Here is a 16,192-nt window from a genome sequence, read left to right on the forward strand (position 1 = left end):
TGTATCAATAAAAAAACTGATTTAAATAACCGTAGTGTAATATTTATGCATATATGCAATTAATATTCAGCTCCATTAATAACGACTTAGCCTATAAAAATTGAATTTTATTTATAATCTAACTAATTAAAATTAATAACGACTTCAATAGTAACCAGAATCAATATTTTTAACATACATTTAACGAACAAAATTCAAAACCGCCATAAATTTTATTATTGTTATACATTCATAAATACTTTTATATTGTATTTGACCATAATTTCAGTCCCAGATGAATACATAAGTATTCGAAAGCTCGGAAAATATATTGAAGTAAGTCCACTTTGGTGTTTCCTTGTCGCTTTCCCCATAAGAAAACGTCCATAATCTAGCTGGCAGACTTCGTTCCAATGTATGATTTATATGAAATGTAACGAAGTCTTTGCTAACTATATTATGACACTTTTCTTATTGATTACTGGGAACGTGGCAATGAAACACCAAAGTAGACCAACTTTAATATATTTTCCAAACTTTAGAATACTTGTGTATTCATCGTCTGGGACTGAAATTAAGGTCAAGTACAATATAAGAAATATGTATAAATGTATAACAATAATAAAATTTTACTTGCAATAATTAATTGAGATTTCGTAAATTTTGTCAATTCTCTTTTGTTTTTGTTTCAGTGTATGAAGTTGGAAAAATTTGTTTTTTTTTTTCACTGATCGTTTAATCACTGACAAAATGTATATTCCAATGAAAAGTTTGAGATGGAACTCCTGCTCAAAAAGTATAAGCAAACTATTTCAGCTTTCTAAGTCGCACGTAGGATTTAGAGTGGTTAAAATTTATTCTGAGAGTAATATTGTCATATACTATTACACATTCTAGTGTAACATTCAAATCAATTTAAATCTATTATAGTATTATAGTTTAAAATTTCCGTTCTGAACATCATATATATTACAAAAAAATAACAATAAATAACTCCGTTGACTTGAAAGTGTAATACCCCCACTGGGTGTTAAAATCACTACTTATTGTGGGAAATGGCAACACTGCCGGCACGTCTAGGAGTCAACGACTCAATATCCTTGAAACATTATTTTTCTATTCCACTTCATATTATTATATAATGCGCGAAATAAAGAATTTCATAGAGTATGTCACATATTTCGGAATTTTATTTTGTTTAATAAGTGACGATTTCGCTCTCAAATTTGTGAATGAATGTAAAGAAGTTTTGAATCTTTTTAATTTATGTTTTTTGGTATTTTTTGATTTTTTTTTATCTTATTGATGACCTTTTAGTCCATTTTCTAAATATTGAGAGGTCTGTCCTATGTAGACAGACACTTGATATATAATATTATTTCTTTTGTTTTTTGATGTTTTAGATTTTAATTTAGTGAAACAATTGGATAACGTATTATATCCTTGTCCATGTGGTAAATAAAATTTTTGTCTCGATGTTTCGTTTCTGTTATAATTGATTGTAGTATCTTTTTATCCTTCCCAAAAGAGACCTAAAATCAAGAACATATAGATACATTTTATAAATACATATTTCTATTATAATAATAAGAATTACCAACCAATCTTTGGAACACCAATGGGGTCTTCAATATACCCGATATTAGCAGATTATGTAATGGAAACGAAGATGATTAAATTTTAGCATATAAGTCAAATCTTTAATATTAATTTCTCATATGGCAATGAAATACGAAAGTATACTTATGTATTTTACTTAAAATAATTAAATCGCAATTAATTATTGCAAGTAGAAATTTTATTATTTTTATACATATTTCTTATATTATATTTGACCATAATTTCAGTCCCAGACGATGATGAATACATAAGTATTTGAAAGCTCGGAAAATATATTAGTTAGTCCACTTTGGTATTTCATTGCCAGTCCCCAATAAGTAACAGCTTGTATACTTATATATATATATATATATATATATATATATATATATATATATATATATATATATATATAATGAGCGCTTTTTTATTGGGAACGTGGCAAGAAAACACCAAAGTGGTCTAATTTCAATATATTTTTCGAGCTTTCGAATACTTATGTATTCATCGATTGGTGCTGAAATTATTGTCTCGTACAATATAAAAAATATGTAGAAATATATAACAATAATAAAATTACTTACAATAAGTAAGATTTACGACGGTTTCAAATTCTGTTAATTCTTGTAAAAACAGTAAATTCATGGGTTTAAAAATGACGTTTGATAAAAATATTGATTCTGGTTACTATCGAAATCGTTATTAATTGTTAGTTGTTAGATTATAAATGACGTTGAATTTTTATGAGTTGGATAAGATAAGGTAGTTGTGAATGATGTTGAATATCTATTGGTTAGTTTATGAATAACATTAAATTTTTATAGGCTGGGTCATTATGAATGGAGCTTCATATTTATTGGTTCGATTATGAATGCCATTGAATTTTATAAGTTAGGTCATTATGAGAGGAGTTGAATTTCATAGGTTAGGTGAAGCTAGTTAGTTGTCAATGGCGTTGAATAATCCATAAAATTTGTTTTTTTTTTCAAAATCTAAACAGTACCTTTCGAACCTTCGAATAGAATAATCGGTTTGTGTGGTGTGCCTTATCGTTAAATAGTACAGAAAATGAGCTTCTACTAGTGGTAATATTTATTAATAACATCTTTGGCATTGGGTAAGTTAATAACTTCATATTAATATGACTGATGAGTCAGACAGGCGAGGGCGCCCATCTCAACATGAGTCTCCTGACAAAATGAACAAGTACAATTTAAGTAATAAATATTCTTCAACCGATATCGGACCGTTTTATGTTATTTTTGAACCTACAGAAACCAGTATTCGTATATCTGTAGTTATGATAGGTCATTACCTTTTTAAGGAAAAAAATTTTAACGAAGATATAGTAGATATCAAGCTAATCGGTAAAAATAAAGTGAACATTATTTTAAAAAACTATAATACTGCAAATCTAATTATAGGTCACGAAATAATGAAGGGCAACAAATTGATAGCTTATATCCCGATCTTCTTCAATCACAAATCACATTTTTGAACGAAAAATATATCTTAGAAAATATTGAAAGCGAAAAAAAAGTCGTAGGCTTTAAAAGAATGAAACACAAAATTATTGATTCCGATAGAGACATACACTACGTACCCAGACAAATATTGATTGTCATATTTTTAGGAAATAATTTACCTATTTTTGTCAAAATTGATTTTGTTCGGTTTATTGTAGAGCCATATGCTTTTCCTGTAGTGCAGTGCTACAAATGCCTTTGCTATGGAAATACTAAGAACTTCTGCAAAAGTACTACAGAGAAATGTATAAAATGTGTACAAATACATATTGTTGAAGACGGTATAGAATGTAAAAGTGAGGAATTTTATATATACTGAGAACAAAACGGTCCCAAATCTGTGTCAAAAGAATATCCTAATTATCAGCATCAACTAAATATTAAAAAAAACATGTATGAATAAAATATATCATTCAAAGAAGCAGAATCTTTGGTTAATAACCCTAGCTACAATAAAACTGCCTGAAACAATATATACAATCTATTACACAACTTCACCAACTTTCCACATCTAAATGACGGTAATGATAGTATAAATATCCCAGGTAATAAAAATTGGGTGCCTCGTCCACAGACACAACCTCCAAAAAACACAAAGCTATTTCTCCCCTTTAGTTAACAAACCTCCTACCTTCAAATCCCCAAATTCAAAATTACTATTACTATTGCTTTATTTTCTCCATATTGAAATATATCTTCCTACTGTTTGTTCTTTTCTCTTATATATTTGCTCAGCTCTGATGCAGTATTTTTTAACATAAATTATTTTGAAACATTGCTTCTGATTCAAAATACTTCATATTAATGAATATACCTTACTAAAGGTTCTAATTTTAATGAAACATTATAATTCTATTTTGTAACTAGGTAAATAATGACAAGAACAATAATCGATAATTCACATGTTTACAAGAAACATCCTAGTTTTTTTATGGTGTACTATGAATTCAATACATGTATCTACTTAATCTGTGATGATCAACTTTAAATACGAAAGTCACGTCGAAATCAGGTATGTTAACGACTATCGAAATACCGTTAAAATCGATTGCGAGAAAGAAAAGTATCGCGAATTAATGTATGACAGAATTTGTCTCTAGCTATATGGCAAATACGGTCAACTATTTGATCTATGTTTATCAAAATATTCTGATAGAGACTTAAAGAAAAGTTGAAATGTCAAAATTTATCTTTCTTTTAAAAACTATCAAAAAAAACTACTTTTAAAACAGAAGAGACCTTTAGAGACATTTAGATGCAACATATTTTATAACTCAACACATTCTCCTCTTAATTGGATACATATATTAAAGCGAACCTGCAACGTCTCTAGACCTTTCAAAAAAAATATTTCTTCTTGCTCTGCAAACCAGACCTCCCCAGCTTTTATTACCTCCTCCTTTGAAGAAAATGTACGACCTTTTAAACTTTTTTCCAATTAAAGAAAGAGATAATAGTCGGCCGGAGCTAAATCTGGTGAAAGGGGGGTGTTCTAGTAATTCAAACACTAAATCACGAATTTTTTGCATGGCAACATGAGATTTGTGGGCAGGGGCGTTGTCCTGTAAAAACAAAACACCTTTGGATAGCTGTCCGCGTCTTTTCTCCTCAATTTTTTCCCGTAGTGATCAGTAGTGTCGAATAGTAATCTCCAGTTATTGTCCTACCCTTATCCAAAAAATCAATCATGATTACTCCATGGCAATCCCAACAAATTGAAGTAATAACTTTTCCAGCATAATACGAAACTTCTCATGTCTTGGAGAACCAGAGTGTGGCCATTCCATCGATTGTTGCTTTGTTTCTTGATCGTAATAATATACCCAAGTCTCATACATAGTAACAATTCGGTTTAAGAAGTCTACATCTACATCAAATCGAGCACAGATCGAACGCGATGCTTCTACCCTTACACGCTTTTGGTCAACATTAAAACATTTGGGGATCCATTTTGCAGCAATTTTTCTCATGTCCAAATTGACGTGAACTATATGATGAACGCGTGCGTATGAAATATTCAGGGCTTCAGATATCCGTTTTAGCCCAATTCGACGGTCTGATAAAATCGTGTCTTGAACTGCATCCATATTTTCGGGGACCGACACAGAAACTGGCCTTCCTGATCGCTCATCATCTTCAATGGAAAATTTACCTCTTTTGAAGCTTGCAGTCCAATTTTTCACGGTCGCATACGAAAGACATTGATCACCAAGGGTATTAAGCATATCTCCATAAATCTGCTTACCTCTTAACTCTTTTAAATACAGATACTTGATGATGGCTCGATACTCCAATTTTTCGATTTTCACAATTTCGGTGGACATCTTTTTTCTTTGAATTTATTACGTAACTCTGGTTTACTTTTTTGACGTCAAACTTTACAGTGACACTTCTAATAAGTTATTATTCGTTCCTATGGTAACGCAATATATATATAGTACTATATATACTACCTATACTATATATATACTACTCACTCCAAAATAACCTGTCAAATCAGGAGTCAAGGAAAATGGAAAAAAATCTCAGAAATGTCGGAGAAATAGTCAATATTAATGTCCCGAGTGCATGTCAAATTGTCGATAATTTAATTTTCTCGAGTGCGCGAATGCGCACGAGAGGAAATTATGAGACAATTTGACATGCACGAGAGGGCATTTTGGTAGACTATTTCCTGAGAAAAATTTAATTTAAAATAAACAATAATTGTTCCTTTTCTTAAAATATAAAATTAAAACCAAATGATGTTTATTAATCCTAGACGAAAATTTGGCACTAGTGCAAATAATCGATAATTTGCACTAGTGCAGTATTATCGCTGAAATTTGATCGTTGCTAGGTAAACATAAAATATTACAGCTTTTTGGTTGGCTTAAATTTTTCGAAGGAAATAGTCAATATTAATGTCCCGAGTGCATGTCAAATTGTCGATAATTTAATTTTCTCGAGTGCGCGAATGCGCACAAGAGGAAATTATGAGACAATTTGACATGCACGAGAGGGCATTTTGGCAGACTATTTCCTGAGAAAAATTTAATTTAAAATAAACAATAATTGTTCCTTTTCTTAAAATATAAAATTAAAACCAAATGATGTTTATTAATCCTAGACGAAAATTTGGCACTAGTGCAAATTATCGATAATTTGCACTAGTGCAGTATTATCGCTGAAATTTGATCGTTGCTAGGTAAACATAAAATATTACAGCTTTTTGGTTGGCTTAAATTTTTCGAAGGAAATAGTCAATATTAATGTCCCGAGTGCATGTCAAATTGTCGATAATTTAATTTTCTCGAGTGCGCGAATGCGCACAAGAGGAAATTATGAGACAATTTGACATGCACGAGAGGGCATTTTGGTAGACTATTTCCTGAGAAAAATTTAATTTAAAATAAACAATAATTGTTCCTTTTCTTAAAATATAAAATTAAAACCAAATGATGTTTATTAATCCTAGACGAAAATTTGGCACTAGTGCAAATAATCGATAATTTGCACTAGTGCAGTATTATCGCTGAAATTTGATCGTTGCTAGGTAAACATAAAATATTACAGCTTTTTGGTTGGCTTAAATTTTTCGAAGGAAATAGTCAATATTAATGTCCCGAGTGCATGTCAAATTGTCGATAATTTAATTTTCTCGAGTGCGCGAATGCGCACGAGAGGAAATTATGAGACAATTTGACATGCACGAGAGGGCATTTTGGCAGACTATTTCCTGAGAAAAATTTAATTTAAAATAAACAATAATTGTTCCTTTTCTTAAAATATAAAATTAAAACCAAATGATGTTTATTAATCCTAGACGAAAATTTGGCACTAGTGCAAATAATCGATAATTTGCACTAGTGCAGTATTATCGCTGAAATTTGATCGTTGCTAGGTAAACATAAAATATTACAGCTTTTTGGTTGGCTTAAATTTTTCGAAGGAAATAGTCAGTACAATCCTGAAATTATTTATTTTAGAGATTTCGTAAAAAATATTAATTAGTATCATAGGTAATTATAACTATTCTATGAAAAAAGGTTTGCCAAGGAACTGATTCATTTAAAAAATTTTTTTTTGCTTTCTAAAACATTTTTATGTGAGATATATTCATATAAGTATTGCGCAACATGACAAAGCTTACAGGAAGTTTAAAATGAAGATAGGAGAAGATAGATGCGTCATATAAGCTCATGATTGATATATAGAATATTTTGAAGTCGTATATAATCGAAGTATCCCAAAACATTAAATATACACTACCCCAAAACACATATAGTGAAAAACTGCGTTAGTCAATATTTAATATAATATTTTAAAAACAACATCCCTAGAGAAGCTACATTAACAACATCTGCCAGTTTCTATATGAGTTGTTTAACACTATCATTCCGTTTCAGAACAACATTACGTCGCTGCCGATTCTAACAGTTCCTCTACCACCAAATCTTTCGTTCCTTGTAAAGTATGTGGAGACAAAGCATCTGGTTACCATTACGGAGTAACCTCTTGTGAAGGATGTAAGGTAAGAAGCTATTACTTTTTCCTTAAATTGTATTTTTCTAGCAACGTATTTGTTTTTTAATTACGAACCAAAATTTGAAAATTCATAATTATAATTCAGATTGAAATTGTTTTCATGTATACATGCTATGTTATATAAATTCATCTCCTTTATCACTTTATAACGTTATTATGAGTCAGGTGATTACTCCTTTGATGAATATCTTAGGGATACCCTATTATGCAGCATTAATAATGAAATTCGCAATAAAAACATATTACTCTAGTTTGTTTAAATCGTCATGGATACTGGACAAATTTGTTTTGGTAATTGTTTGATAATGAAGGACACGGAAAATGAGCGTTATTTGGTAAGAAGTAAGAGTAACAGCATATGGAAGTGGTCAGAAAAAATTTTATCGATCCATATCAAATCTTTTTATATGAATTTTCAGACTTCCAACTAAAAAATAGCAATCTGATGTCATATTCATTCATTTCATACTTACTTTTATACATACTTTTTATAGCTGAATCTTTATACTTCTAAAAAAATAATAACAATCGTCCCCTGTATTTTTAATGGAGGTGATAGTGCCAATCGGCATTATAAACATGTCGCGTCCTAGTTAATCGCATGAAAGCTGGAATTATATATATTTTTTAATTACTAGATGTACAAATATAAGGAATTAAGTCGGTTTATTTGATTCATGAAATTAAGCATATCACTTAGATTGGATTTGAGACCGAAAATAAGTAGGAATACCAAATATTTGGAATTTCTCAATGTTTTGTCTTAGTCATACATGAGACACTTTTTAATATGGAATTTGAAACGCTTGCATAATATTTTAACTGCACAACGTCACCTAATCTTAACAAGTTAAGGCTCCTCCCCTTGTTATGCCTATATAACTTGAATAACGGATGCTACTCTTTTTCGATCGCCCGAAGTCACCTTGCATAAACCAGTTGTATCGTAGAGAAATGCATTAATATATCGATTGTCCTCACTTGCCATAGTGATAGCAATTTTAATTTAACTTGAACTAATTATTCATTCAAATTAATGGAAGTTAATCGAAAGGATGGAAAAGTGACATACGGGGAGAAATATATTAATAATTTTATAAATGGTTGGAAAATAACCAGAAATTTTTTTGTCTTTATGAGAAACTCTGATCTGCTCAAATTCCTACAAAAATATAAAGATAGATATATCAATGATATCTAGTAATAATTCTTTGAAAGTTTTTACATGCGAGTATCTTTCAAGTACGGACACTGCAACACCAGTGTTGCCAGAGCTAGTACAATTGTTCAATTTAAGTAAATTTTAGTGTATTTTATACGCTAGTACATTTTTCCTTTTTTCTTATACATTTTCCCTGCGTTCGTTTTCTCCCAATTTCTCCCACTGGGAGCATGTACTATACCAGAGGCGGGATTTTTTTTATTCAGATAGAAATTATTATTATTAATAATAATAAATATTATTATTATTTCTGCAAATATAAATATATTTAGATCGTGAGATTTTTGTACTGCGTTGCTAATTTTATCGGTAAACTTTATATAAATTTTTCATCCTTAAAATAATAATTGACACAGTCTATAACGTTTTTGGAAAAAAAATTTAATTTAAACTTATGTTTATACATCTTTCTATAAATTTGTTTGAAGTTGGTACAATCTAGTACATTTTCTAGTTCAATTTTTACATTCAGCTTTTAAATTGTGGCAACACTGTGCAACACTCTTGTACAATCTGTATAATGTTTAATAATGGGAAAAGAAGCTTCCATTTTTTTAGAGCATTAAGCATATTCTAATTCTAAAAGCTTCGAATTCACCTCCAAGTAATATCGTAGATTATGTCAAACAATTAGAAATACTCTTTGTTAAAAAATTTAATAAATTTAGTTGTCACGGAAATGTGGAAACAACTTGAGGAGTTATATAAAAATGTGCCTTCTATGCATCCTTGTAAAGAATTTCCTTATAAATTTTTTAAGACTGCTGCGTATTTATTTTACGCTTTACTAACCGAATTATAAAGTATAGTTATTCTATAAAAAATCAAGTTAAATATTTTACATCTTTGAAAACCTGTTTATTTCAATTAGGGAAATTTCCAAAATTTTATTGGAATCATTTGCTTACGTAACCCTTATTTCATTGTTGTAAGAAGTCTTTGTTAATATTGAACAACCAGTATAAATTTTATAAAGTGATGTATTATACTCAACAATTCGGTAATTAGAATATTTCTCTATTTGGTATTTGCAACATTCTTATTGTTTTTTTAACTATAAATCTCACACATTATCAATTTTCTATATAACTTTTTGTTAAGATCCACCAAATAAATGAATGAAAATTTTTTCCTCTGGTTTCTTAATGCATTCAAAGTTTTGAATCATCTAGTGAAAATGTATTTATTCCGATCGTCACAGCTCAACAACCTTGTATAAACACTGATAACTGCGAAAGTCGGGTCGTGTTGGCACGCTTTTGAAAGCCCGACTCCAATCATTATGACAGGAGTAACTCTTCTTGTCTTATTAATATTTGGTGACAACGTCTAGTCGAGTTGATATCGTTGGAGGCATGGTGACACATTCTTTACCAAAAATAAATATAAAACATCAAAAAAACTAAGAACTGATGATAGCGTATTGCGAGGAATTCAAAACTATTATGTGCAAGAGAAAGCTCCGCCTACTCTTAGATGCTCACACCAAACGAGATTAAGAAATACTTAAACTTTAATTTATATTTTTAGTATTCGAATGTGCATAACACGTTGCAGTTCATTATAATCGAAATGATAACACAATTTATAACTTATTCTAAACATTTTAAAGAAACCCTTTTTCATTTAGCGACGTCGATTTACCGAAAACTTTTAGGATATTCATATTTTGGTTTGGAATTTTTTCTTTTACCTTCTCAATGGATGTCAAATGCTTAATTTCTTTCTTATCTACAAATATCAACTACTGTTTCAACATTATACATTTAATGGAATTATGAGTATGTATTAAGCCAAACTTTCAGTTACTAATAATTCATTCTCCTCGGAGTGTTTATACGATTCTATTGCATTTACTTATAGTACTACTTTCTTATTTTGCTTATACCGGTTCACATTCATAAGAACGAAAGAGCTATAAATGATAAATACCTAAATAATTAAAGTAAAATTTATAGCAATATTTTGTAAATTTTAATAGAACTACAAATAATTTAATTGATTACTGCTACATATTTGAGATGTAAGGACTAAGGAAAAATTAATTTTGCTTATTAGAACAAAGTTCCAGTTTGATTTTATTCTTATTTTTATTTTTAAATTCATGATGAAGGTGATCTATTGATTAATATATATACACAAATTTTCAGAGTCAATAGCATATTTTGATAAAGACTTAAAATTAGTCGAAACGTCAATATTCATGTTTCTTCTATAAATTTATATATATATATATATATATATATATATATATATATATATATATATATATATATATATATATATATACATATATATATATATAGCCTAAAGTCAAGAACATTTAGATGCATTTTTATGGTCAAAGTACAATGTAAAGCTATGTATAAAAGTATAACAATTTTAAAATTACATTTGAGGTTTGTGCGTTTATGAATTACTTTTCATTAAAAAAAAAAATAAGATATGTATAGATTAAATTACATTTAAAGTGATAGCATATTTAAATCTAAGAGAACATATTCCTATGGTAATACCATATCGTTAAAAGTTTTATCAATTTTAAAGAAGTCTTTTATATAATAAACATTGTTATAAAATTTAAATTGCATTTAACCAAATGGTAAGAGGTTCGTTCAACTGGAGTGTTTCTTGATGATACAATTGGTCTAGCAGATACGTAGGTTTATGAATTTTTGGTAAACAATAGAATTTAGCAGAAAAGCGTTTTGTTTTTTTTTTGTCAATTTGTTTTTTGTACAATCATTGGTTGTTTTAAAAGATGCATCATTATTAACTTCTTTATATGATGTATTATTGTCAATTAGTTTTCTGGATAAATTTAACTATTGCTGAGTCTCCATTGTAACTGTGACAAAACCCAGATTATGAATTTTGGATTATCTTTTAAAAATATATCGTTTTCATATAGTAGTTCGGTAAATACAAGATTTTTTATGTTCCTGAATATGGTTAGCTCGAATGTTGGTTGTTGTATATTTTTAAAACGATATTTCTCGAAATCAATATTGGCTAACATAATTTACTTGGAATATCCTTAGTTATTATAGGTTAAATAACAAATTTGGAGCCTAGTTATAGAAACTATAAAATATCCTTAAGAATGTCTATTAATAACTTTTGTTGGTATCTTGTTTGTGTGTGAGTATTTTTCTCTATGTATATACTGTTATACTGAATACACTGTTTACGCTGACATTCCGCCAAAACTCACAATTACATTGTCTGATGCGCGTTTCCCTAAACAAGTTATCGTCTTCGAAGACTGGAGGTAAGCTAAAACCTATTAACTTGACCTACATCTTTATGCTAAACTTTACAACCAATAAACTCGTGAAAAACAATTCCAGAGAAAAACCCACACCGGTGGGAAATTGCCCATTCATTCATTAGCTAATAAACTCAAGACGGGATTTCTGTGAGGAATAGGCCCTTTGCCATTATTTAAACTATTCTTACATTAAAGAATGAAAATGCTTTCAAATGCATCTAACAGTTTACTGTTGGATATGCTTTCCAATCCCTCTGTAAAAACGGGATTGAGAGGTACCAAAGGAAATCCTTTTTTCTCCTTTTTGATTATGGAAAATCTTAACAAATATACCTACCAAATATAACAGAAATAATAACTTGAGAAAATGAGCAAAACTAAAATATATAAATTAATTTCGTCTCAAATAATTCTTTCAATCCGATAGCTTATTAACCACAAATATCTTTCGAATTCAAAATAATAAAAATGAAACGTTTTTCTAGGTTGAGTCATGAATTTGGATTCTTCACAAGCTGAAAAAAGTAATATACTTATTATTAAAAATAGTCTTCGACGGCTGAATATTTGTCGGGAGAAAGATTATAAGTATTTGGAAAAATAATTGTTTCCTTAAGAATTCCTAATTTCTGGAAACGTCATATTGGAAAATACTATGGAATCGACAAAATGTAAAATCACCTTATATCGAGTGTAGCTACAGGATAAGCCTACTAAACAATAACAAATTTATCTGTATATATACGATGTTTATAATTTTCTTTGTGGTATATTTAACTGCATTAAATTAATGTTAAAAAATAATTTTGAGGAACTGAGATTTGAAATTACTCATGTTGAAATTTTTTCATTTAATTCAGTGACATAATTATAAACGATTAAAATGGTACAAAAAAATTTCAGTCGAATCCTCATTTTATATATCAATATTGCGGCTACTTTTCAAATGAAACACATGGATTGAAATATGTATTCCTCTCTGTATATATTATATGTTGAATGTTCAATCAATTCCTTACCGAGAAGGAAATCATCTGTGTACCGTTACTATTTTAATCAAACGACTATGGTTTCGTATTTTTATATTCGAACCGGTTTTGAACACTCAAATGTTGTTTTAAAGCCATCATTATTTTTCATCGGACAAGATGTTCTTGTTTTACATTTACATGTTTACTTTTATTCCAATATCTTGTTACTTGTTTTGAGAGTAAAAATTATATTGTAAGTGCATCAAATATAAACTAAGTTTACGCAAATTTCAATCAAATTCATTTAGCTGACGGTTAATACTGTATACCTTGATAGAAATAAATTAAAATGAATCTATTCTTGTGAGGAACCTTACATGTCGAATAAATATTAAATTGGAGTTGAGTAAAGATAAGAAAAAGTTGGGGCCTCCGTGGAGATCCGCCATCTCGATAAATATTAGTCAAAACAAACTACTCTTAGTCCATTTGTCACTTAACAATCTGATACTCCAGGGCTACGACAAAAAATTAATATTATATTACAACTACTATGATATTCTTTAATTTTGTACCGTTTTTTATCAATATATTTTTCACAATGGTAATAGGAATAATAGGAACGAAGGAACTATAGATGATAAAAAGACCTAAATAATTAAAGTAAAATTTATAGCTGTGTTTTGTAAATTCTTATGAAATTTCAAATAATTTGATTGATTAAGACTGCTACATATTGAGATGTAAGAACTGAGGAAAAATCAATTTTTCTTATTAGAAAAATTTCTATTTTCATTTTATTCTCATTTTGATGTAGGGGATCTGTTGATTAATATGAATACGCAAATTGTCATGTCAATATCAAAATTGGAGCCTCGGAGGTTAATTCTCTGTCGCCCAGGCTTTCGATGTAGAGGTGATCTGTGTCCTTCACATTTTCCTTAGCATCTTCAGTTTGCTCCTTGGAGGTGCTGAAATCTTTGTTCTCCTCCTTTTTCTTTAGCCCGTGAACTGGTATTTTCCAAACCTATAGTGACAGTGTGTGCTTTCGGGATATCTTCTCCCGCACATGTAGTTAACTCCGCACCCGTCCAGCCTGCGAGTTTGAGAACCTCAGCGGTAACCACTCAGCCGATTATGGTGTTTCACAGTCGACCAGAATTAGTCCCAGCCGAAATTAGATACCCCTAAATTGTATCTTATGCTCCTTAGAGAACGTCTCATCCACTAGTGCCTCTTTCACCGAAGTTTGTTCGTCCGCGCTGAGAACAATCTCAGGGAAGGCCTTCGGCAGAATGGCAACCCTCACGAGCCTGGCAGAAGCCGCGGTGCCTCTCTTAGAGTTTGAGGCAGTGTCTTTGCCCTCTTCTTCTCTTTTCTTTTTTGCAGGATTTTGGGTTGATTTAGTCTCAATCCTTTTCCTCTTTGAAGCTGAGTGTAGTGTTTTAGTTTCACTACCTCTTGGATCTATGCTCCAATACTTTGGCTCTGCCTTCCTCTGGTACAAGCCCATTGTTGATGTAGCGCAGATACAATTAGCAACCCGTCTCACTGAGTCCACGCCTCAGAGGGTCATCTCTGCCTCCTGGTTGTCCAGGTTCCGGCAAGTTTTTTTTCGTAGAAGAGGGAGATCCTTCTTGCTGTTTCTTTTCCTCGTGAGGTATTCTCACTTAAGAGGTGGTGGGTTTCTCTATTTTTGAAGTATGCTCCCGCTGTTTTTTTATATTGGTTTGGATACAGTGGTGTCCATAAAGTTTCAATATTATCTACATATAATAAGTCGCCTCTATTCACCTTTAAAATTAGATACCCTATTTCTTAATTATTAAAATTATATTTTCTATCAATTGAATTTCAACTTTATAATAGGAGAACTAATATTTCGAATAAGATCCTTGTTTTCTTCTTGGCAAATAGCTGTTCAAAAACAAAATTTTTGCATATTTTACAAAGCATTTAACAAATTACTTGACTTCCTAAAAAATTCATATCTCATATTCTCTTTGTTAACAAGATTTTTCTTAAAAATGGGTAGATAAATTGAACAAAATTTGCCGCCTCTTGAAATCTGCCGCCATAGGCTACAGCCTACTCAGCTTTACTTTAATTGAAATTTCAGTTACTAGTAATAACATTTTATTATTATGATTTAATGAGTTTAGAGTCGTAGTAACTTTTTGTCATCATATCTCATATCCAGTTTCTCGGTAGAGAAAGCTGTTTTCTACAGTTCTCAAGTGTCTAACATATTGAAAATATTCACAACCATGTAAATAAGTCATACGATCTGTGACGTACGAACAATTTTCTAATACTATTCAAATAATTATTTCCAGTTAATTTTATTTAATTGGTATATAAATTTTATATTTAATTTAATTCATTTTTACATTAACGAGCCAGGTTAATCAGTTCGTATGTACGTATAATAATAATAGTATCGATACCTCCTGCATACTTGCTCAACCAATTGCAAAAAAGAACTATAATCTGGGTCTATTATTGTGTACATAAAAATGCAAAGTATCTTATATAAATAATATCCGATCATTAATACGTATTTTCGTTAATTTTCTTTATAGTTAATCGAACCATACTTTTTCATAATAATTATTAGATGAAGTCCACTTGTGTAGGTATTGAGTTTCCCAATGGAGGGAATAACCGGGTTGCACTCATCAATTCACATTAGCTAGCTACCAACAGACAGAAACTTACTGGCCGTTGTTTTCAATATCATATTAATACATTTAGTTAATACAAATTGAAAGCGAACAAATAAATTAATTTTTCTTATATTATTGTTATTTTATTTAAAGATATGTTTGTTACCTAAATATAGGAGGCATTTTTACTGACAAAACTAACATGAATAGTACGTCTATAAGAGATGTCAAAAGGACTTTGTGAAATTACGTCACTGGGCTGTGAAATGTTTACGTTATTTTTACGTCTCCAGGACGTGATTTTTTGGTCATATTATATGAAAAATTACTGAATTTTGACGTGAAAAAGACGACATCATGTTACCTAGTAAATATTAACTTCCATATCAGCTTTTGGCTAATTTATTTGATCTAGTAACTATACACCCTCT

At 29.9% G+C, this 16,192-nt stretch overlaps 1 protein-coding gene across 3 annotated transcripts in view; it reads left to right on the forward strand.

Moving 5' to 3' along the window:
* Window positions 1-16,192, forward strand: part of LOC130893625 (ecdysone-induced protein 78C) — a 105,588-nt gene that overhangs the window by 68,806 nt on the left and 20,590 nt on the right. For all 3 annotated transcript variants that reach the window (XM_057799861.1, XM_057799860.1, XM_057799862.1), the window contains one exon: window positions 7,493-7,617. In XM_057799861.1, coding sequence (XP_057655844.1) covers window positions 7,493-7,617 — 125 coding nt within the window. The remainder of the gene's footprint in view (window positions 1-7,492; window positions 7,618-16,192) is intronic.

Source organism: Diorhabda carinulata, chromosome 5 (assembly GCF_026250575.1).
Source record: "Diorhabda carinulata isolate Delta chromosome 5, icDioCari1.1, whole genome shotgun sequence".
NCBI classification, from domain to species: domain Eukaryota; kingdom Metazoa; phylum Arthropoda; class Insecta; order Coleoptera; family Chrysomelidae; genus Diorhabda; species Diorhabda carinulata.